The 21,809-nt window shown below is 43.3% G+C and overlaps 2 protein-coding genes and 1 pseudogene across 3 annotated transcripts; 2 read left to right on the top strand and 1 right to left on the bottom strand.

The window, feature by feature from the left end:
• The first annotated feature begins 7,657 nt into the window (after nucleotides 1–7,657).
• On the top strand, nucleotides 7,658–9,954 carry LOC133892141 (probable plastid-lipid-associated protein 12, chloroplastic; annotated as a pseudogene).
• A 417-nt stretch (nucleotides 9,955–10,371) lies between these two features.
• LOC133893627 (uncharacterized) lies at nucleotides 10,372–14,641 on the bottom strand. Of its 2 annotated transcripts, XR_009904541.1 has the most exons (7): nucleotides 14,356–14,641; nucleotides 13,544–13,636; nucleotides 12,660–12,795; nucleotides 12,136–12,406; nucleotides 11,937–11,991; nucleotides 10,793–11,089; nucleotides 10,372–10,612 (listed from the first exon to the last, which is right to left on the bottom strand). XR_009904541.1 is itself a non-coding variant. In XM_062334701.1 (6 exons), exons 1-6 carry the CDS (start codon nucleotides 14,491–14,493, stop codon nucleotides 11,015–11,017), a joined length of 768 nt encoding a protein of 255 aa, XP_062190685.1. In that variant the 5' UTR covers nucleotides 14,494–14,641; the 3' UTR covers nucleotides 10,681–11,014. The 2 variants fall into 2 exon arrangements, 1 of the variants encoding a protein (XP_062190685.1); XM_062334701.1 differs by lacking the exon at nucleotides 10,372–10,612 and having other exon boundaries at nucleotides 10,681–11,089.
• Nucleotides 14,642–16,255: 1,614 nt separating this feature from the next.
• On the top strand, nucleotides 16,256–21,712 carry LOC133892476 (serine/threonine-protein kinase/endoribonuclease IRE1-like). Its single transcript, XM_062333286.1, has 7 exons — nucleotides 16,256–16,759; nucleotides 17,239–17,431; nucleotides 17,512–18,899; nucleotides 19,612–19,784; nucleotides 19,902–20,148; nucleotides 20,246–20,540; nucleotides 21,401–21,712. Exons 1-7 carry the CDS (start codon nucleotides 16,425–16,427, stop codon nucleotides 21,545–21,547), a joined length of 2,778 nt encoding a protein of 925 aa, XP_062189270.1. The 5' UTR covers nucleotides 16,256–16,424; the 3' UTR covers nucleotides 21,548–21,712.
• The last annotated feature ends 97 nt before the right edge of the window (nucleotides 21,713–21,809 follow it).

Below are 21,809 nucleotides of genomic sequence, written 5' to 3'. Positions count from 1 at the left end.
GCAAGTGTGGGAAATAAAATGCTATGCAAGCTTAAACAAGGAACATGCCATAACAATTATAATTTTGCATAAAAACCAACTGTACTATGAAGTTTTATGAAAGCAACCTACTTAACTAGGTTCATCATCATTAAACCTCCAGCTCCTAGAACCATCTCCACAGTGTTTCCCTCCACCCGAGTTCCCACGTCAGGCTTCCCACAGACCAAAACGACCCAACCCTCTTGGCTAATCATGTGAGGATCCAAGTCTCTCATAACCGTGAGCACGACTGTTATAACAGTTTTTACACTCTGCAGAGGTTGTCCAGCTTTCCCCACAAGTCGTGATTTTCCTTGTTGCCGTGTCCGCGAAACACTTAACACACTCCAGTGGTGTGTCACCCGGAAAGTCACTACAAAGCCGTTACAAAGTTTCACCGCCGTCAAAGTGGCATCACACCACCCAGAAGCCCCCTTTTGCGCCCCGTAGCTCCAGGAAGTTCTCACCCTTCCCTTCCACCACACATCTCATACCACTAACCAAATGTTTCTGGCCTTTGCCGTCCCCACACAACCACCCTTCCGTTTGACATGCACAAAACTGGAATCCACTAATTAATAGGCTAGGCCTGTCCCATACTAGGTTTCGTGGTTGGTACGATATTTCTTGTGTTGTCGCTCCACGAACCGGTCCTTACTTAGGTTACTTGAGCAAAGACTAAACCAACATCATAACTTCATCATTACTGACCCAACTTTGCTCAAGGCCTAAGATTCCATGTTGCTATTGCCATCATTAATGTTCCCAACCCATAAATGCATTGATTAGTTAATCATGTTTAACCCTTCAATCCCTTTTGTGCGAAGCTAAGCATGACTACCCATCATATCCTCTACTATCAACATGGCGACAAGGAATTATATGGAACAAGGTACTATACATACATAGGATTCAGGATTAACAGCATGCATATTTGAAAAGAACGCATTTTAAACAAACTGGGATCAAAATATTCAAGGACACTTGCCTCTCCCAACTTGCTGCTCAGACTCTTCAAAAACTTGGTCCTGAAGGTTCTCGAACTGCTCTTCGTCTGCTTTCAACACGTACCGGAAAAGCAAACAACAAACCAACTAAGAACAGTACACCACACAGTAACTAACATCTATGAAAAAGGTACTACAAGATAGTACATGTTGCTGCAAGCGTGTGAGCGCAAAAATCGTCTAAATCGGAGCTAGAACGAGAAAGTTATGCTAGAAACAAGTTTTAGGGTTAATCTGAAAAAGAAAAGGGACCTAATTTGAATTAAACAGAAAGGACAGGGGCCTTTTTGCAAAAATAGAGGGACCTATTTGTAATTATGGAAAACAATTAGGGACTAAACTGCAAAAAGACAGGGGCTTTTAACTAATTTCAGAAGAGTTCAGGGCTTTATTGCAAAAGTACCAATTTCTGGAGTTCTTGGAATTACTTTTGTACTAAAAAAGGCTGATTTAGCTGACTGGGCTGCTGCGGTTGACGTGGCATGATGACTGGGATGACACGTCGGTATGGTTGCTGAGGTGGCAGGCTGACGTGGTGCTGACTGGGTTTAAGTGGTGACACGTGGCGGCTCAGGATGGGGTGGCCGAAGGGGTATTCGGGATCTAATCCGAACCGTCCAGAACAGATCCAACGGCTACCAGGCGAGGGGGGGCTTCGGCCGACCGGCGCTAGAGGAGACGGTGGCGGACCGTTCGGCGTGGCGGTGCTACTCGTCGGAGAAGTGGCAGACCTCGTCGCCGGCTACGGGGGACGACGGCAAGCGGCGAAAGAGAGAGAGGAGAGCACGAGGGTTCCGTTTTAGTCACATACCGATGACGGCGCGGCTCGGGTGGCGTGCGGCGGCGGGGTAGACGTCGGCGGGCCTCGGGCGATGTCGGGGAGGGTGTTCCGGCGGCCAAAACTCGATGAAGAAAGCTGCAGCGGACGTGGTGGACGACGGAGATGCTCAAGCGCGGCTTGGCTACGGCAACCGGGCGTCGGAACAGCGGCGACGAAGCTCTGGTGGCTCGGCTATGGCGGCGGCGGGCTAGACTTTGCGCACGTTTTAGATGGAAAAACCGAGGGTGCTCGGGTGTTTATATAGGAGGGTGTGCGGCTGCGGATAAGTCCGAGTCAGTTGGGATTCGGTTGCGGAAGGTTCGGCGAATCGGCGTCGATTTTGATCCTATCGAGCGGAGTCCGGCGCCGGCGGGAGAAGGAAGACGGCGCTGTTCAGGTGAAAATGGAAAACGGCCAGGCGCCACTTGGAGTAATAAGCCCCGGCGTTGATGGGCTACAGCCTTCGGCCGGCCCAAGCGGGGAGGCGGAAAAGAAGCAGGCCGGCCCGGGCGGGGAGGAAGGGAAAAGGCCCGGAAAGAAGATTTCGGCCCAGAGAGAGTGAGGAAGATTTTCCTTTAAAAGCATTTTCCAATTTCCCCCTTTTCTTTGTTTCTTCATTTGATTTTCTTTTAAATTCCAAATATCGCGCTCGGGGTTTTTCAAAAGGGACTTTCCACACAATCAAACCCTAATGCATCTATTCCAACATGAATGCGACAAACAATTCCTACTTAATTATTTGCTTTATAAATTAATGTTTTTCTCTCTAGGGTTTTCAAGAGCTAGCACAACACTTCTAACAAAAATTCTTTACTATTAGGAAAAGTTAAAAATTAGTGTGTTACAGACCACATGCTCTAGTACGGGTAGATCCTGCCAACGCCTTCAACACCGATCACATGCTTCAGTACCACAGGGAGGGTACTGGTGCATCCTGCACAAAGTCGGGCGCGACCATAATGCTGAGAATTGCTGAAGCTTTATAACCTTCTGGACTGAGTACCTCCCTCGGCCTAGGGGGTCATGGAGTGCCTCCCTCGGCCTAGCCATCAGCTTCACCTCTAGCAACCGCCATCGGGATCCGAATGGCCCTGCCTCCAGAGATTCATTGCGGTTTAGGGCGAAGGAGGTCTCAAACTGTCTCCTCCGGCCTAGCCATCGACACCACCTCTGGCAGCTATCATCGGGCTCTTGATGGCCCTGCCTCCAGAGACTCACTGCGGTTAAAGGCCGAGGGGGTCGCGGACTACCTCCCTCAGGCTAGCAATCGGCCTCATCTCTAGCAGCCGCTACCGGGCTCCAGATGGCTCGGCCTCAGGAGCCTCACCACGGTTAAGGGCCGAGGAGGTCGCGGAGTGCCTCCCTCGGCCTAGCCATTAGCGTCACCTCCGATAACCACTATCGGGCTCCAGATGGCTCTACCTTTGGAGCCTCACCACGGTTAAGGGCCGAAGGGGGTCACAGACTGCCTCCCCCGGCCTAGCCATCGGTGCCACCTCCGACAGCCGTCGTCGAGCTTTGGATGGCCCTACCTCTGGAGGCTCGCTGCGGTTAAGGGAAGAGGGGGTCATGGACTACCTCCCTCGCTGCGGCTAAGGGGCCACAGACTACCTTCTTGGGCCGCAACTGCCGCCCGGCCCCAAATGAATTACTTTGAGTTAGAAATCCAAAACAAATTTGGGAAAGGAGTCTGTACCAGCATCAGACAGAAAAATGTTCATACCATGCTGGAACCTAGCAGCAGTCAGGGCTGAAGGGGTCGCAAATTGCCTCCCTCGACCTTAATTATCGGCTTCGCCTCCGGGGGGGTCACGAAAGGTGAAGCATGGAGGCTTAGGTGCACACAAAAACACAAAAGTCTACACGTTCGGAGGATTACCATACACTTCGATCAAAGGAAAAACATTGAGCGGGTCCAAGGATTTAGTTATCTTCTTAATAACTTGTACATCCAAAAGATGCTTACAAAGAAAGCACTGACAAACCGGCGACAAGCAAAGAAACAAACCCTGAGAGAAAGAATACAAGGTGACTATGAAGGAAACCACAAGCTCGAGCAGTGGTGAATATAGTGGTGTATGCACTTCATATGTGCCCTATCGTTGTGGGAGCTGATGCAGTAGTTAGCGCCCAAGCCGTCAGAGGACGAGGATGAACAGAGCTCCTCCGTGGCCTTCTTTCCCTCCTCCTTGGCCTTTTCCTTCCCCGCTTGAGATGCCTCCTTCTCCGCTTTTTCCTTCTCCTCTTCATCGATCTCCTTCTCCTAGAGATTCCAGTGGACCTCCCCTTCATCATCAGAGATATCAATAATCTCAACTGGAGCGGCCGATCGGACTACAGATCGGGGCAAACTGATGAGAGGCGGCTCCCTCTGCAAGGATGGAAGCATGATGGCCACCAGCTCCAACCTTGTGAGCATGCCTACGGGACCGCTCAACCTCAGAGGCACCACATCTGGCAGAACCGGGGCTGGCGTCAGAAGTGATGAGCCAGTCGAAACCATTGTCATCTTCGACAGGAGAAAGAGGACGCCATACTCAAGCCAAGAAAAGGTGCTCCCTTACACAACGGTGAAGGATCAACTAATTGAACCCTCATCTTTTTTATCTGGCCCAATTGCTTGCGCACACCAGGGGAGGAAAACAGAGTCGTCACAGGCATCATTTTGTGGCACTCCCAATTACTCCCCTAGGGGGATCCGTGGCCACGCCCGGGTCGATCTGCGCCCACACGGCGATGTCTTGTGGAGGCTCCTTGGTTTCTTGTGCACATGTCTTATTGCATTTATGGCTCAAACCTCTTTCAACACATGCGAGGGTCGTGGGCACATGACCCTAGGCGAACCTATGCATTGCCCTATCAGACGCACTGCCATTACCACACATCATCCATTACCCGGGCCAAAAAAATGAGGAGAATACCTCATTGCCACACGCAACCTCCACCATGATAGTGCAAGCGGCCAAAGGACTCACCATCAAGGGAGCTGAAGGGCTTACTCCGCATAGGCCCTGGAGCGCATTGACTTCGTTAGGCCTCGTCGCGGTAAACCACTGAGGGGGTTATGGACTCCCACCTTTAATACCTGTCAACCACGCAGTTTCCTCTAGATTACGCTGTTGCCATCAAGCTTCACCATCGTCGCTCACGGTCACCACAGAGAGGCTCCTCAACGGTGAGAAGCTATAGTAGGATATACTAACTATGATGTTGGACTGGAGCTAGTTTCTTCTGCATCCGCTCATCCATTCATACCTCGGGGCCAACAGATGAGGGTGTACTGTTGGGGGGAAATACCCCAGCCTGTAGACATTACTAAAGGGCCACCATCTAGAGCTCCTCTGGAGCCCTTGTGCTCTGGATCCCCAGCCGGAGGTCTAGCTTCCGAAGACTGTGAACCCCTCCGGCCACTGCCTCTCAAGATAGGGGAAGTTGCTGGTCTCTAGAAGGGATTATTGGGGGCCATCTTTAAGGACCCTGATGCCCTTGATCTTGTCAGCCTATGCCTGTGAATCTCGGGTCCACGAAGACATCTTGGGTCTCCAGGCTCCGGAGCTCTCCAGAGCCCTAGCCTCCCAGAGCTCTAGTCCTCCAGAGCCTGGGCAAGCTCTCCAAAATCCGGGCGGTGGGCCATCAAGCCTTAGAGGAAAATCAGCTAGAGGGGGGCCACGAGTCATCCTCTGCATGCAAGGAAGCGATAGGTATTTAATGCCAGTACAAGTGGTGGCCATCCTGACATTTGGGACCATGCGGCGTGTGCCGCAATTGACGACTAGCCGAGTATCACACCCTCTGGGGTTACCTACACCACTGTATTTGCTATAGTAGATAATATCTTCTAGTTAGGGGTAAATGTATTCTACCTGAACCCAGTCTGTGTAATTCAACTAGCTCTAAGTCCCTATAGCATGGCGGTAACTTGCATCGCTATCTCTGTAAGGGCCTATTTGTATACTTACACCCTGAATGTCACTATGAATATAGACTCATGGCTATTAGACCAGGGGCCAATCTCTTGGTGATAAACACATCAATATTCTTTCCTCTCTACTTCCTCTCCAAGCTTGAGTCCCCTCTCTAGAGGAGGCACTCGCCGTACTTGTTCTTGGAAGATATTTTCTTACACCAACACACACGAATGTGTGAGTTTTTACAAAAAACAAAAAGGTTGAATTTCTTCCATAAGGAAATATGGAGATAGAATACATTATGATCAGTCTTCTTAGAGACTTGCTATTCACCAATAAGCTTTGGCAAGTGAAAACCGAATTGATGCAATAAGTTGTTTCCTATGCCAAAGGAAAAAATCATCCCAACTAAGCAATAAATTATTAAGAATAGAAATGCACTTTTACTGCATCATTTTTTTAGTGTCTTCTAATCTTCTAGGATTTAATAGAAGTGAGCACACTACCTTCTTAGCAGCATACTAAAAGACAATAGTACATAGCTAGCATTAGAGCCAAAGACATAAGCTTCATTGACTTATCCCCATTCTTACAATGATTCTGTTCAAGACTAAGCGGAATTGGCGGTAACGTCCAAATTACTCTGTCGCTAGAGACACTGTTGAAGTTCCACTGAGTGTTATACCAATCTATTGTCATAATATCTCAGAGCAAGCTTTTCAAGAGTTCACAACTCTTATTTCAATCATGAATTCTATACAAAGTAACAACAACAATACAGATATTTAGCAATATATCTAGGGCTCTGAAGATTACACAACAAACAAGTTCTATAATTTGATCTTCAAGGGGATTAAACCCCTGCTCCTTTTAGTTGGATCTGGAAATCGGACACTACTAATTCAAGCACGCGAGCAGCCCAACTCGCGCCCCCTTCCTACAACCCTCCTCCTTTCTTTTTTTGGAAACTTTTGTCCCTCCATATCTTTCTATTTTTGGAAACTTTTCTAAAAAATTATGTCAAAACTTTTGAGAAAAACTTTAGCTTGAAACTTTTGAGAAAAAAGTTAACAAGAAAAAGTTTGTATCGGGCCACTAGTGGGCTCCTATGGGCCGTCTCGCTCGGACGCGCGACTTGGGCTGCTAGCGTGAGCCCGCGGAATAGGATTTTCGCTAGAAATCCAAATGCAGTAGAAAACTGAAAGTCTTCAGCTGGCTCCTATTCATGGACAGACTGAATATTAGAAACCTATGAAAAGGAAAATACTTAAAATTGAGGGAAATAACTACAACTATGTGTTCTGCAATGGTAGAGTGGAAGAAACAATCTTCCATCTCTTCCTTGAGTGCCCTTTTGTCCCTGGGTGCTGGACTTATGTCAACTTGGCTTGGGACAAACAGCTTCACTTTTTCCATATGTTGCTCAACGCCAAGAGAGACTTCCTTTATCCGTTCTTCATGGAGATCTTCATTATCACAGCTTGGACTATATGGAAAGCAAGAAATGATGTTATTTTTAGAAAATCGGCTGTTTCTTTTTCTAACTGAAAAGTGTCCTTTGTAAATGAGATGTCTGTTCAATCCTTTAGGTTGTATTTGTCCTTGAGACCCCTGGGCTCTCCTCGCTCTCCTAGTCTTTTCTTTTTCTTCCTCTCCCTTTGTACAGTCCTGTCTCTTTTTCTCTTTCTTTCTTCTGTTTCTAATATAATTTATACTACAGTAGGGTTTTCCTCTACGGTTTCTCTAAAAAAAGAGAAGCCTTGTACTCCCTAAACTAGAATGAACTAGGAACAGTGCTGATTTTAATTCGAGTCAGATACATGCTTCTTGCAATCTGCAAATCTATGCTACTGCTAACTGCTACTTTATAGTGCTTTACAACACTTCTACATGACTTCACAATGAGGTATTTTATGGAGAAAAAAAATCAGGCAGAAGCTACTATTGAAAATGGAACGCGCATTCTTTTCCGTTTTGACCGAGCAGCATTCACCTACAAGTTTCTGCCATTTAAAGTTCCATACCCCGTGCCATTTAGGCTTCTTAGAGACGAAGCAAAGGGTTGGTTTGATACGTACTTATCTCACACTGGGAACATACGTATTTCAAGGGGAAACAAGGTACATTTGCACGATCCTGATTTTATTTAACTTCCTTGATAACAGATGAGTTTTCATAATTGCAATGTGGCCATGAGTTTAAGGTTTCGATTTGTGTGACTGATCTCTTGATTGAGTGCAAGTCTACAGTGAAGCAAGTTCATAACCCTTATATCCCTTCTATGTAGAAATCTCTGGCTTTCTTTAGACCCGCTTGTATTTCGTCATCTTTTCAAAACAATCTATAGTGCAGGGAACCACATTTTTTCTACATAAAAGTGCAGACCCAAGACAAACTTTGCTGTCAGCTATATGTGCAGGGTCTGGAGTAAAGGAAGTGTGTCATTATAGCTTGCATTATCCGTTGTCGCACTAAATGGTGAAAGCTATCTGTACAATATGCTTGTTTGCTAGACAGGTCATAGATGATTTTTTACTTCAAGCAAAAATGGGGCCGAAGTTGATCTGAACATGCTAGTGGGAGAATGGCAACTATTGTGGTGCTCACAGGTTGACCTTTACATATGTGCTTGAAAAGAAGACTGCGTATTTATCAGTGACGGATCTAGAATCAAAATAATCGGGTGTCCCATATATATGACTATGCATGTTCAATCCGTCCGGGTGTCCTATTTATTCAGACAGGAGATGCCATATGAGCCTAATGTACATAATAGATCTCTAGAAACGAAAGCTATTCGGTGTCTTGTGCACCCCTTGCCTCCACATGGATCCGCCCCTGGTATTTATAGCTATCTTTGATACATAGTTAGATTATTGTCGGCATAAATATCTTCATATTTTCAATTCAAACACCTGACAAGGTTTGAACCTATATAAGTAAAATATTTTAATTTTGCATTATTATCTTATATTTGAAGTTTTCTATGTCACTTTATGAATATTTTTTTGCGGTAGTGGTCTCCCTACTGTTCTTGTCAAAAGAAAAAAAAAGGAAGTAAAAGTTGAAAGAGTTTCAGACTGCGACAAGTCTCTCTCTGTGGGACAGGATTCTTTGTCAGCATCGAACCAGTTGGATTTTTTTTTTCTGGATTGCGAAAGTACATGAGCTGTTAGACATTCTAAACAAGCAATAGATGTTCCTGATGAATGAGTACATAGGACTTGGTATCTTGGATACTTACTCAACTGGACTCTTACGTCACTTATTTGCATGAATATAGGAATCCTGATCTCTATCCTTTTTTGTGCAGACCGAAGGTCATCTATTGCATCTGCCGGTCTCAAGGACTTTCAGGTTAGTTTCAGAGCCAAGTCAAGCTTTGCAAAGTGACAAAGAGATAATGTGTTACTCTAATGTGTTTGTTTGCACTTGACACCTCACATGACTAACTGTAAAATGAAATTTTCACTTAGATTATAATAGAAGATGGACAATTGAAGAATTCAGTCAGTCTGTTGCCAGGCGTCAGCCTCGATGCAAGAGGCAACATATGGTAAGTCTGTAGAGCCTGCTTGAAATAATGTTTATGTGCATTTCCTGTCTAGGATAGTTTGTAGCTGTACAAGACCATCTTAGCGAAACAAAAAACAGAAGTCTTTACTTCATTGCTTCAGTATGTGTGATCTATACTGCTAAAGTAAATTTCTCTTCCATACCAAAAGAAACACTGGTTTGCTGCACTTAGTAAATGCTAACATGTAGAATAATCTGCACACATACAGGGAGGGAAAATGAACATTTTGCAATAAGACCATATGTACCGAAGTGTGCTTTTAATTTTCGCACTCCGTTTTCAATGCCAACTTAGCACTTTGCATTGCATTTGTAGCAAAAAAGGGAATAGCAATACCTTCAGCGTGTCCATGAATGAAGGAGCTGTTCAAGTTGGTGGTGTACAGTTTCCCTTGGATACTCAAGGAGAATTTGTCATGGAAATCTTGTAAGTCATCACCAATTTCTTAATAGATCAAGTTATATTTTAAAAAAATAATGTTGCTCACTGGTGATTCAAATAGCAGAGGACCAATGCTTGTTCTGACTGAGTTTTCCTTGCAGGTACATCGAGAACGAGATAAGAATATCCAGGCTTAACCAGTACATGCTAGTCCATTTACGCATAGCAAATACAATATAAATACCAAAATGAAGGAGCTGTGGTCATATTGCTCGACTTCATTTTTGAACGATATAATTTAAGATTTTTTTTTTCTGATTGTTCATTGGAGTATAACTAACCCTAGTAGTACAAAACTCAGAGGCTTGTGTATATGTTCAATGTTCATTCTCGTAAACAAAACTCAGGCTTGTGTATATGTTCAATGTTCATTACTGCTTCCAGTAAAAGAAAATGGTAAGAAAGATATATGTTCACTGTTTATTGCTGCTTCCAGTAAAAGAAAATGGAATCGTTTTGGAAATCAACACGGTCTCCAAAATAAAATTAGACTTTAATTTCTATTGCAGTAAATTTATTATGTATCGCGAAATCATGATACTATGACACTTTTTTAAAGACAAATCTAGTCATGTCATTTTCAAATATTCAGTCTCAAGATATAAAACGATATCAATGGTCAATGTTCAGCCATTTATTGCACCCACCCAAAACGTCTACTCTAAAAGAGTATATTCACTAAAGAACGAGTATATCTTAGCTAAGCATGTCTGAACTGATGATCTGAAATTGCGCATCAGTACCTATTAATCTGTCAACTCCTGTACTATTGGGACACCTTCAAAACCAACAAGCTATTTCCAGAGCAGCTCACAGAAAATGTCCATGCGATCCAGTTCTGAACAGATTGATGTGAGTAAAAAAAAAATGCCAATATCAGAAACAGACCTTTGTTGCTTCTACACAGCAAAAAAGATGATAATGTGCTTAATTGTCATGTAATAGATACAAACCTAAATTAGGGTAAAGTAACTCAGCCAGGACAAAATAATGACTGGTATAAATAATGTCTTCCTACCTCTGAAAATACAACAATAACCTGTGAGATCCTTTTTACAAGGTACAGTACTTGTCTTATTTGATCAATTTTGGGCTGACTCGATTCCTCCAAGAGGCAAGAGCAAAGCAATTCTTGGTATTGCGGCGGTAGGAGCTTTCGCAAACACATGGTGGCTCTTCAGAGTTGCAGCTACAAAGTTTGAAAGGGACTAATGCAGCTCAGATCTTCATTCAAAATTATTTATGCAGTTGCCAAACTATCACATAAGGTCTTGTATGCTGCACTGCAATGCTTGAATTTCTCCTCTGCTTTAGCCTGTCAATTGAATAAAACCAATATGCTTAATTAGCTATGTAGAATAATAACAATGACTTGTAGTAATTGAAGACAAACGTCCAACCATTAAGCTAGAAAAATGCAACCTCTCCCAGATACAACATTGCAGTTGACTGACTCGACACAGAATTTCATATCATGCTCTCTACTGAACCAGGTACAGGCTAGTTCAGACAACATGAAATACAGACTAACACACATGTTGTAAGGAATCTACGTGAGCTGCTGACCAATCCTTGCTGATCAAACAAAGTGCAGACGTATCAACTAAATAAGCCATACAGTGCATTATCATGAAGGACAGAGATGGGCCCCAAAAGTTAATTGAATAAAGAAAAGAAGGTAAAAGAGGGTAACTAGATCTGTAACTTCTGTTTCTTATCTTTAATTGATACTACCTCCATTCTCAAATAGATGTCGTTTTAGAATACGTACAGTCAAACTTTAAAAACTTTGACAATTAATACACACAAAATTGCTAGGATTTGACACATGTAAATGATGTGATTAGATTCGCATTGAAAAATACTTTCATATGATTATATGTTTAAAAAAATTCACTAAGAAATAATTATAAAAAGTAATGTTAAAATATGTGTGTTAGAGACCATGTCGATGTCCTAAAAGGCAAGTAAAAAAGAACAGAGGCAGTATAACCATATCTCAGTTTGTTGTTCAATTCAATCCTATCTCATGGTGCCACCTCATGTGTGCTCACGACATATGCCAAAGACTACCAGCAGATTATTCACAGCAGAAAAGAGAAGTTACGCATGTATTTTGCAAAGAGAATAAAAGTTAAACATCAATGTCGAAAAAAAATTACCTTAGATGACCCATTGTGGCGATCTGGATGCCATCTAAGTGCACATGTCCGGTACCTAGTATCAAGAGAAAAGAAACAAATGATAAAATAATCTTGGAACAGTTCAAAAAGAAGTATACATTATCATGGCACAATCTCTGCCCCCCCCCCCCCCCCCAAAAAAAAGGCTCAAAGCCATGGAAATGCTAGTAGATCTTACGCGCTTTTAACATCTTCGAGTTTTAGTGGACCAGAAATACTCAATCCAAGAGCTTGCCGTGCCAAAGATACTTCTGATGGAGCAGATACATCGTCCTCATCGTCTGTTTCATAACTCCAATTTCTGGAGTTTTCTGAGTGAGCACGTCTGGAGTTCCTCCACTGAAAACTATCTTTGGAAAAAGACCAATAATATGTGTGCTGCTGCCGAAAAGCATTACGAAAAAGAGTCTCTGGTTCATCCTCATCACTCGTGCAAAACTCGAATCCTCCTGTTGCCAAACAAGAAACAACTGATGTTTACAAGGTTCATTATATGTTGGCTAGTAAAAGCATTGATTTCATCCAGGAATTTTTAATTTTCATTAAATAAGTTGCATCCACATTTATGTCCAGCTAGAATACTTCCCGTAACCAAAACTGCTAGACATGGAAGGCCAGCTCAAGAAGTTGTCCAGAATCAAGGTAAAGTCTAAGAATAATCCAAATATACTTATTAGATGGAAAAAAAACAAAGTAATGTACCTCTGCTTCTGAAATTTCCATAATAAAAATCATGTGAATGAAAACCATTATTGTTCGAATTCCGAACCCAACGGTGTCCTCTAAACCATGAAGGCCCACTAGAAGCATCAGTTTTCTCATCTTCATCGCGCCAACTCTGAACATCAAGATAAATATAAAAATGTGAAAGGACCAAAACTTTCTATATCTACAATTAACATTTGGGGGACATTTTTATTGAAGGCAGCAACCAACATTATAGCAAGAATAAAAATGAACACAAAAACCATGGAAAGCAGAAACAAGAACAGGGATGAAAAAAGGTAAAATAAGTCAGTTCTATTTTATTTCATCCTAAATTTCACGAAAAAATAAAGGCACATGCTTTTATCATCATTATTGATTTCTACACTTTTTATAGGCATAAATGCTCCAAGTCTAATGCGTCAAACCTACCAAGTCTTCTCCCAGGAATCTAAACAGCTGGTTTAAACCATTAATATTTACCAAAATCTTTCAGGGATTCAATTGGCATTCTAGGGCCCACTTTGCACTTGTTGCACTGTGCCGTGGAATCTAGTTTGTTAAGTACATCTAAAATTATAATAAATATGAGCTTTTGAAAACTCGCCACAATGGCAAACAGAGGAGGCTAGGCTGTTCTAATGTTTTTTAGGAACTCTTTCCTCTATTGTTTGCTTAGTTTTGCACTATCTAATATGCAAAGGAGTATGACAAAAGATAATTAAGTAATTTATTGATCTAATTTTAATTAACAAGGTCAGCAGACTTGAAGAATTTGTGGGAGCTAATACTAATCTATCTACTCTTATGTTGTCAGCATAATTAACAAAATGATCAAAAGTTAAATAACAAAAAGATGTGAAACATTTCATTACACTGACCTGGAAGAGGTAATCTGCATACTCCGACATATTCCGTAGCATCGTCCTTTTAGTTTCTCTGTTCCTCCTACATTTCGTGTAATAATTGAACCTCTGCTCAAAGCAAAAGATAAATAATATTGGTTCTTTCTTTTCTCAAAACACAAATTATTTTTGCAATACAAAAGCACATAACTTGCAATACAAAAGCATTCTAACCAGACAAAATGCTAAATTACAGAAACCTAACCATGCAGAACAGAGAAGACCAGCTGAACCAAATCTTCACACATAACATCAGGCCAAAACAGTCATCTTAAAAAGCGCAACACAATTTTACCACAGTCAAGCCCTCAGAAATTTGTTAGAATTCGTGTGCCAAGGTCCTAGCTAGCATTTTATCAAGCACAATATGAGCAATGCATCAAACAGCGCAACAAGACACCAGATAGAAGTTCTATCAAACAAAAGTATCTCCAACTTTCGTATGTATCATCCCGTGCAGAGAAGTGTAAATAAGCACCAAATCCAGCTAATGTCATCTACAGATCTACTTCCACAGTTTTCTCGCGCAAAATTGATCCAACATATCGAGGACGAAAGCTCTGCGGATTCTTCCACCGCTCACAATTCATCAGGCAAGCACAACGATGGTGCCGCAGACCTACCCCATATAGGCATTTCATCGAGCAGCCTCCCGGCCATACCACGTTCAGATCAAACAAAAGGATCCACCTTTTGTCTCATCAACGAAACCGAAGTCCTTCTAATTGGGCAGAGCAGAAAGAGAGGAGGATGAATGGACGAGGGGAGGAAGGGGGGGGGGGGGTTACGTGGTGCCACTGGGTCTTGCGCTTCCGCTGCAGGACGGGGGTGGAGTGGAACGACGCGGCGGCCGCCAGCTGCTGTGGAGCCGCCGCGAGACTGTGCGGACGGTGTCCGGAGAGGAGAGCCGTCTTGACGCGGTTCATCGTGGCGGCGGACGGAGGCCGACGGCGGCGGCGGCGATTGGTGTTTTTTTCCTTTAGCTGGACGGCGGCGATTGGTGTTTACCTCATGGCCGTCGGGGAGGCCCAGAGGTGTTGCGGTGGCGCTCCGCAAGAGAAGGGGGGATGGCTGTTTTTGGAGAATCCCTATTAGCTGGGTCCGGCCCAGCAGAGGCCTAAAAGGCCCACATTGCCATTCTCTTTCTCTCTTCCTTTACAGTATAGCATACAGAGGATGGTGCGTAGATTCTTCAAGAGAAGTCTACCGATGCAGTAGGTAGGTGCCAAGGTATTTTTAAGTACAAGTCGAATTCATACACGCATTCACTTATATGGTACGTCCTAATGTATTATGTCAAATCAAAAACTTAAAACTCATATGAATAAGTTTTACCATAAGAATACTAATCCACTGAGCTATGTCAAAATTAAGCATCATCCTTATGGAGACCTTCTCCACGTTATAATGTATCTATGTGTTGCTGAAGGAGACGATAATGCAATGTCCACACTGGTAGTACTTCTGATGGCCTCTAGGGTTAATGGTGTACGGGAGAGACATAAATATTTCAGGTATGCAAAGTAATTTGAGGTCTTTACTCCCAGGTCCAAGGTGCTACGCTGATGCCGCCATCCTCCCAGATACGCAAATAACTGAACCTCGAAAGGCAGGTCTGGGACTTTTCATTCGCAACACAGCTCCAAATTCATCTTTTGCAGGTATATTCATCACGGCACAGATCTTTCAAGCTCATGGACCTTTGATGGCCGAAGCACAAGCTGTCAGTCTTGCAGCAAAAGTGGTGAAGTCTCTAGGCCTCAACCAAGTGACTTATATTTCAGATAATCAAACTTTGGTGACAGCCCTGCACAAAGGCGATATCATTACAACACCGGGTCACTGGAACTTGCGACCAATTCTTGCTGAGTTCTTTAACAACAATAGAGAAATTCTATTCGAAGCTAGAAAGATTCGAAGAGAACTTAACAAGATGGCTCACAGCCTGGCCCGAAAAGCTTGGAATCAACCTGACAGGACATCCTGTTCTTTCATGTGTAACAATCTCTTTCATGATCAACAATGTCCAGTACTCGAGGCATTGCAATCTTCTTCCTGGGGTGACTTTCACCTTTGTAGAATTACTTGTGTTTAATTGAAGTTCCGCTTTTTATCAAAAAAAAAAGAGGGAGAGGGAGAGAGAAACTGTAGTGGGGAGAGAGATGGGAAGGAACAGAGAATTATGAGGCTAAGAGAGACCTCAGTGTTTTGAGAGAGTAGAAAGGAGATGATAGAAAACAAAAGTACAAGAGTGCAGAATCTCTTTGGACTACACTGTGGTGCCCATTCTACTCGTCCACACACATACTACAATTTCGTAAATCAACACAAAATCGGAGCTAAAACTGGGTGCGAATCTCAATGTCAACTGAAAAATGAGATAGAGCCGTGGGCTCTAATTACAGTCGATGATGCTCTTTTTTTTCTTTTCTTTATTTTAACGATGATGTTTCTTCTCTAGCGAGATGAGACGAGCAAACAGAGGATGATGTGGTGATTGTTTAAACTCTAGCTCCGCTACAGTATTCTATAACTAAATTTTATAAGATTCTATTTAAAAAGATACTTCTGATATTATACCTATATCATCTATCCATGGATTGAACTAAGAAAACGAGAGTAAGAGTAAACACATATATAATCAACTACTGTAAAATTTGCTTCGCTGATCCCCTTCCGCCGCCGCTAGCTTTCGGGAGTCGTGCCCCACCCCAGACCGATCGCTTTGACTCTCAACCCCACGCCCGCTTCTTCTCCTCCCCTTCCTCGCGAAGCAAATAAGCAATCCCAGAGTCCAACTCCGACCAGATCCGAACCCCACCCCCCTCCCCTGAAACCCTAGCATGCCCCGCCGCCGATGAGGTCGCTCCGGCGCGTCATCCTCCCGCTGGTCCTCCTCGCGGGGATCGCCTTCCGCGGGGTCGGCCTCGACGCCAGCCCCGCCGCGCTCCACCCATCGCCCTCCCCGCCTCCGCCCCGCCTCGCGCTCCCCCTCGCCCGTGGAGGAGGCGGCCCGGAGGATGGGGCGGCGGCGCGCTCCACGGAGATCGTCGCGGTGGCCGCCCGCTCCACCGAGATCGTCGTCGCGGCGCCGCCCAAGAAGCAGAGGCCCGGGGACCTCCTGGTCCGGCCGCAGCCCCCGCGTGCGGAGCCGACGAGCGCCGTGAGTGGCGAGGCGGACGCCGAAGCACGGTGAGGTCCTGCCTCTTGGTGTTTATCCTTCCCTGTTCCCGTTGCGATGGTTGGTGTGGGTTTGCTTTGTGCGTGGTTGCTGGTGGTTCTTGGTGTTTGCGGGAATGGGAATTGAGGGCTCCGTGCTTGAGCTCTCGAGCCGTGGAGCAGAGGAAATGGCTTCTGGTTAGGTTGTAGTACTACGAGGTTTGTTGTACTGAGGGGGCTTTCTTGGTTTATCTATCAAAAGTAGACCCCTTTTTAGCGCTGTTCTTGTTTCGTGCTGCAATGGAGCACGGCAAGAGGAATTCTTGCTGATTAGGTTGCTTGTAATTGCTGCTGCTTGTGCATGATACTTGTGTTACTGAGGGTTACTAACCCCATGCTTAGATAAATCACGGTACATTCATGGCGCTTCTGGAGTGGAAGGGGCCACCTTTGTTACCTCTGAATTCTGGTTGATTGACCCTGGAATCACTTTTGGTTGTCTGCGTGAACAGCTCCGTGCTTCAATTTTACGACAATGGTACAATCCAACTTGTTGACCGGCTATCCAAGTCTCCGCTGTGGGAGATCTCCACGGGGCCTCCTCTTTCAAATCATATTTCTACTGCCGAAGATCTGAGTTATCTCATATATCCTTCGGGTGGGAAGGGGAATGATCTTTGGGAAGTTCATAATGGGACCGGTGCGGTATGTTTTGCTCAAGCACAATACTTCTCCTTAATCTTCCTGATACTCGTTTGTTTCTCACCCTTGTCTTGTTCCTGTAGAAACTTCCCTGGAAATTGGATGAATTTGTTGCCAGAACACCATACATACGCGATTCTGTTGTTACTATTGGATCAAAAGTGCCAACCGTTTTTGTTGTTGATGCTGATTGCGGTGAGATTATTTACAAGCAAAGCATTCCAGCCTCCTTGAATGATTTGGAAGGACCAGTGGTTGATGGAACACCATCCAAGTTAAATGTTGGTACAAGTGATGGCCGTGATAACATTGTAGTGGTTGTGAGAACTGATTATTCTCTCAGTGCATCTGATCTTGGCAAACATTTGTTTAACTGGACAAGAACTTCTTTCACTGCAAAGTACTATACGAAATACAATCACCCTGATATGCTTGACCAACCATCCTGTATGCGAGGAGATATTCCATGCATCAGGACTGAGGGTGTGCCACGTGCTTTGCCTGATTCAAGTTTAGCTAATGCAATCTCCTCGATAGATGCGACCACAGTTACCTTCAGTGATGCTGATGCTGATGCCATGAAATCACTTCAAACCTTGTGGAAGTCACCACAAACTGATGGCATGTCTAATGTTGTCTCGGATGGTGCTCAAAATCAAACCTATAATGGTTCTCTATCTCATTTCATCTCTGTTGATCCTGAAGCTACCAACAAGTCCACTAAGAACACTTATGGATGGTTATTCCCTGTGTTTCCCATATTGCTGGTCATAGGTTGTCTGTTGAGCTTGACCTCTGCAAAGTCCTGCAGGCAATTTGTGATTCAGCTTATGAATCCATTAATGCGGGACAGGAAACCAATGGACACTAGAGGGAGGTCAGAGGGAACTCCTAAGAGAAGAAAAACACGGAAGAAAGATGGACTTGTAAATAGCCATGAGACCTTGTCAGCATCTGACAAGGAGAACAGTGAAACTTGTGGGTCAACTGAGGAACCAATCAAGGAAAATTCTGCTCTAACAAATAAGAGGATTGCAGAGGGTCTTGATGGTCGTCAGATTGGTAAACTCTATGTCTCCAATAAGGAAATTGGTAGGGGGAGCAATGGCACAGTTGTTTTTGAAGGATCTTACGATGGTCGTCAAGTTGCTGTGAAACGTCTGCTGCGTTCCCACAATGACATAGCTGAAAAAGAGACTCAGAATCTTATTATATCTGACCGGGATCCAAACATTGTTAGATTGTATGGTTGTGACCATGACAGCGATTTTGTTTATATCTCCCTTGAGAGGTGCCAATGCAGCTTGGCTGATCTAATCCAAAAACACTCCTATTCGTCTTCCGAAGAATCTATTGCTAAGCATGAAGTTACTATCAGCATCAAGTCAAAGATTTCAAATGTTGAGGGAGTAAATGTGGAATTGTGGATGCAGGATGGGCTTCCTTCTGCACAACTCCTAAAGCTGATGAGGTATGTGAATGGTCTCCTTTTATGTTATCTGCTAGCGACGTTGATTATGTGTTATGTTTTTGTCCGATGCTTATGTATAATAATTTCAGCACCAGTTCCTTCTCGAGGTATAATGCCCATATATTTATTGAATTTAGGCAACACACTAGCTCAGCAAAATCATATCTTGGAGGTGTATGATATTGCCCCCTTTTATGTAATTACATGAAACAGTTTGAAATAATGGAATCTATTCTTCAATGGATTGTTTTCACTTTTCCATAAAATTTTGTTGCTCTAGCTCTAGTCTTGGTAGCACAATTTCTACTATCCACACCATTGCAATAGTTTACATTGTTGTGCTGTGTGCTGAGCTGTATTGTGGAATTTAGTTAGTCAAAGGGAATTTTTTACCGACTGTAATACAACTTTTTGGCTCTGGCTCTGAGACAGGTTGTAATTAGTCAGAAAAAAGAGGGTAAATTGTCCTCTATATGATTATCAATAACAAAACAAAAGCACCTGTAAAATGCCACTGCAGTTCCAGTTGAAGCCAACATATGGACCTATCTGCATATTGTGCAATTATGCTTCCGCCACATGCTATTTAGAACATCCTTATTTCTTGTAATTGTGTGCCTTCTTATACTTGCTGTTCTGTTGGCTGGGGCATCCTCTGATGTGTACCCGTAATGCCCGTAGTCATTCTAGTTTTGTGAATTTTCTTATACAGAGATGTGGTTGCTGGTCTTGTGCATTTGCATAACTTGGGAATTATACATCGCGATTTGAAGCCTCAGAATGTTTTAATAAGCACAGAAGGACCTATTAGAGCAAAGCTTTCTGATATGGGTATCAGTAAGCTCCTGCAAGATGACATGACTTCTGTTAGCCATCATGGCACAGGTAAGGAGGTTTCCCCTTGCAGAGTTGCAGTATTAGGAATTACTTTATGTATGCTGTTTATCACGCTGCTTAAACACATTTTAAGTTAGCAGTTTAATCCATGATAGTGTACTGCAGGAATTGGAAGCTCTGGTTGGCAAGCACCTGAACAGCTTCGTCATGGTCGTCAAACTCGTGCAATGGATCTGTTTAGTTTGGGCTGCCTTATTTTTTATTGTATCACTAAAGGCAAGCATCCGTTTGGTGAGTACTATGAACGGGACATGAACATTGTAAACAATCACTTTGATCTCTTTGTGGTGGACTACATACCAGAAGCAGTACATCTTATTTCTCAGTTGTTACTACCAAATCCGGAGATGAGGTAAGAACTAGGTCATGTGCACCCTTGCTTCCTTGATTTCATAGATTATGTATGTCTTCTTGCTTTTACTGAACTGCACTTTTTAAAATGTTAACAGACCAACAGCAGTATATGTGATGCATCATCCACTCTTCTGGGGCCCTGAATTGCGCCTTTCGTTTCTAAGAGATACCAGTGACAGAATTGAGAAAACCAGTGAAATTGACCTCATAAATGCGCTGGAAAGCATAGGACTTGTGGCGTTTGGTGGGAAATGGGGGGAGAAACTGGATGCTGCTTTGGTTACAGACATGGGTCGTTATAGAAAATATAACTTCGAGTCCATTCGTGACCTTCTGAGGTATATCAGAAATAAATCAGGTCATTACAGAGAACTTTCAGACGATCTGAAGGTTTGTTGTGCTGCACTTGTTACAGAGTTTGATTTTGTCTTTTGTTATACGTGCGCAGCTAAATTTTTGATTAGTTACTGGCTGAACCAGCATAGACTGCATGCATTACCTGGTAGTTTTGGCTAGATTTTCAACATTTCAACACCATGCCAAAAGAACATGCAAGAGGTAGCGGGTGGTAAATGAATGAATAATGGAGAGAATGGTTGTAGTAGACTGAAGGATAAATAAAAAACTATTAAATGAATAAATTACAGTGGATTACCTGGTTTTTAACATTGTCATTTTTCCAGGCTTTGTGAATTTCAGATTTTTTTTTTCATGTCTGTCATCGCGTCCAGTTATATGCTAACATATGTTTTGCTTTGCAGAACTGAATTTATAAGAAAGCAGTGCAAGGTTCACTTATAAATTACAAAATTGAGATTTAGTTCGCAGTGGTATTGGAGTTTGCAGAAAGAAACACTAGTTCTGTTATGCCTCATTATGCTAACATGGCACTATCACACACAGCATGGCACAAGGGAGCTAAAGCCATGTTTATTACATGCAGTTGAACATGATAAATTATATAATTTTTTTGTTTCCGTGATATTTTAAACACTTTTTTTGCTAACACTTAAATAAGGAGCTGGCGAGATGTTTGACTACCAGTATTTTGATTGTAGAATCCTTGTTCCTGAACAAGGACACTGCTTGTGCGACTTTGTAGGAAGTACTCAAAGTAGGATAGTTCTCTCTCTCGTTTTTGGATAAGTTAAATGTAAATTGTTTTGTTTTCCAATCAAGTCTAGCTTTGTTTCACTTCTGCACACGACTTCTCAGAAGCTAACGCAATCATGATTATGAATGAATTTTAGGCATTACTTGGGTCGCTGCCAGAGGGATTTGATCGCTATTTCTCGAGCCGATTCCCAAAGCTGCTAATTGAAGTCTACAAGGTCATGTGGGCGCACTGCAAGGATGAGGAAGCATTCAGTAAATACTTCAATGGAAGCTCGGTATAACTGGAGGGGATGCCCTTCCCTATTGTACAAACTAACCCTGACCTAGCCAAAATTGTATGTACATGTAATTTCTATCATATTATCATAGAATAAAGAAAGTCCAACCTGTACATTGTATTCTGCAGAACTGTGTTCCTAATAAGATTGATAATTCTCCTTTTTCCATACCATCTATAGCACAGACATCCTCGGCACGTTTTTTTATTTCTTGAAAGCAAGTCACCAGTACCCTACCAAATATTCACTGGAAATGGCCTATACA

The sequence above is a fragment of the Phragmites australis genome, chromosome 15, assembly GCF_958298935.1.
Source record: "Phragmites australis chromosome 15, lpPhrAust1.1, whole genome shotgun sequence".
Taxonomy (NCBI): domain Eukaryota; kingdom Viridiplantae; phylum Streptophyta; class Magnoliopsida; order Poales; family Poaceae; genus Phragmites; species Phragmites australis.
Note: the sequence above shows the minus strand (reverse complement) of the source record. Positions and strands in the feature narration are given on the sequence as shown.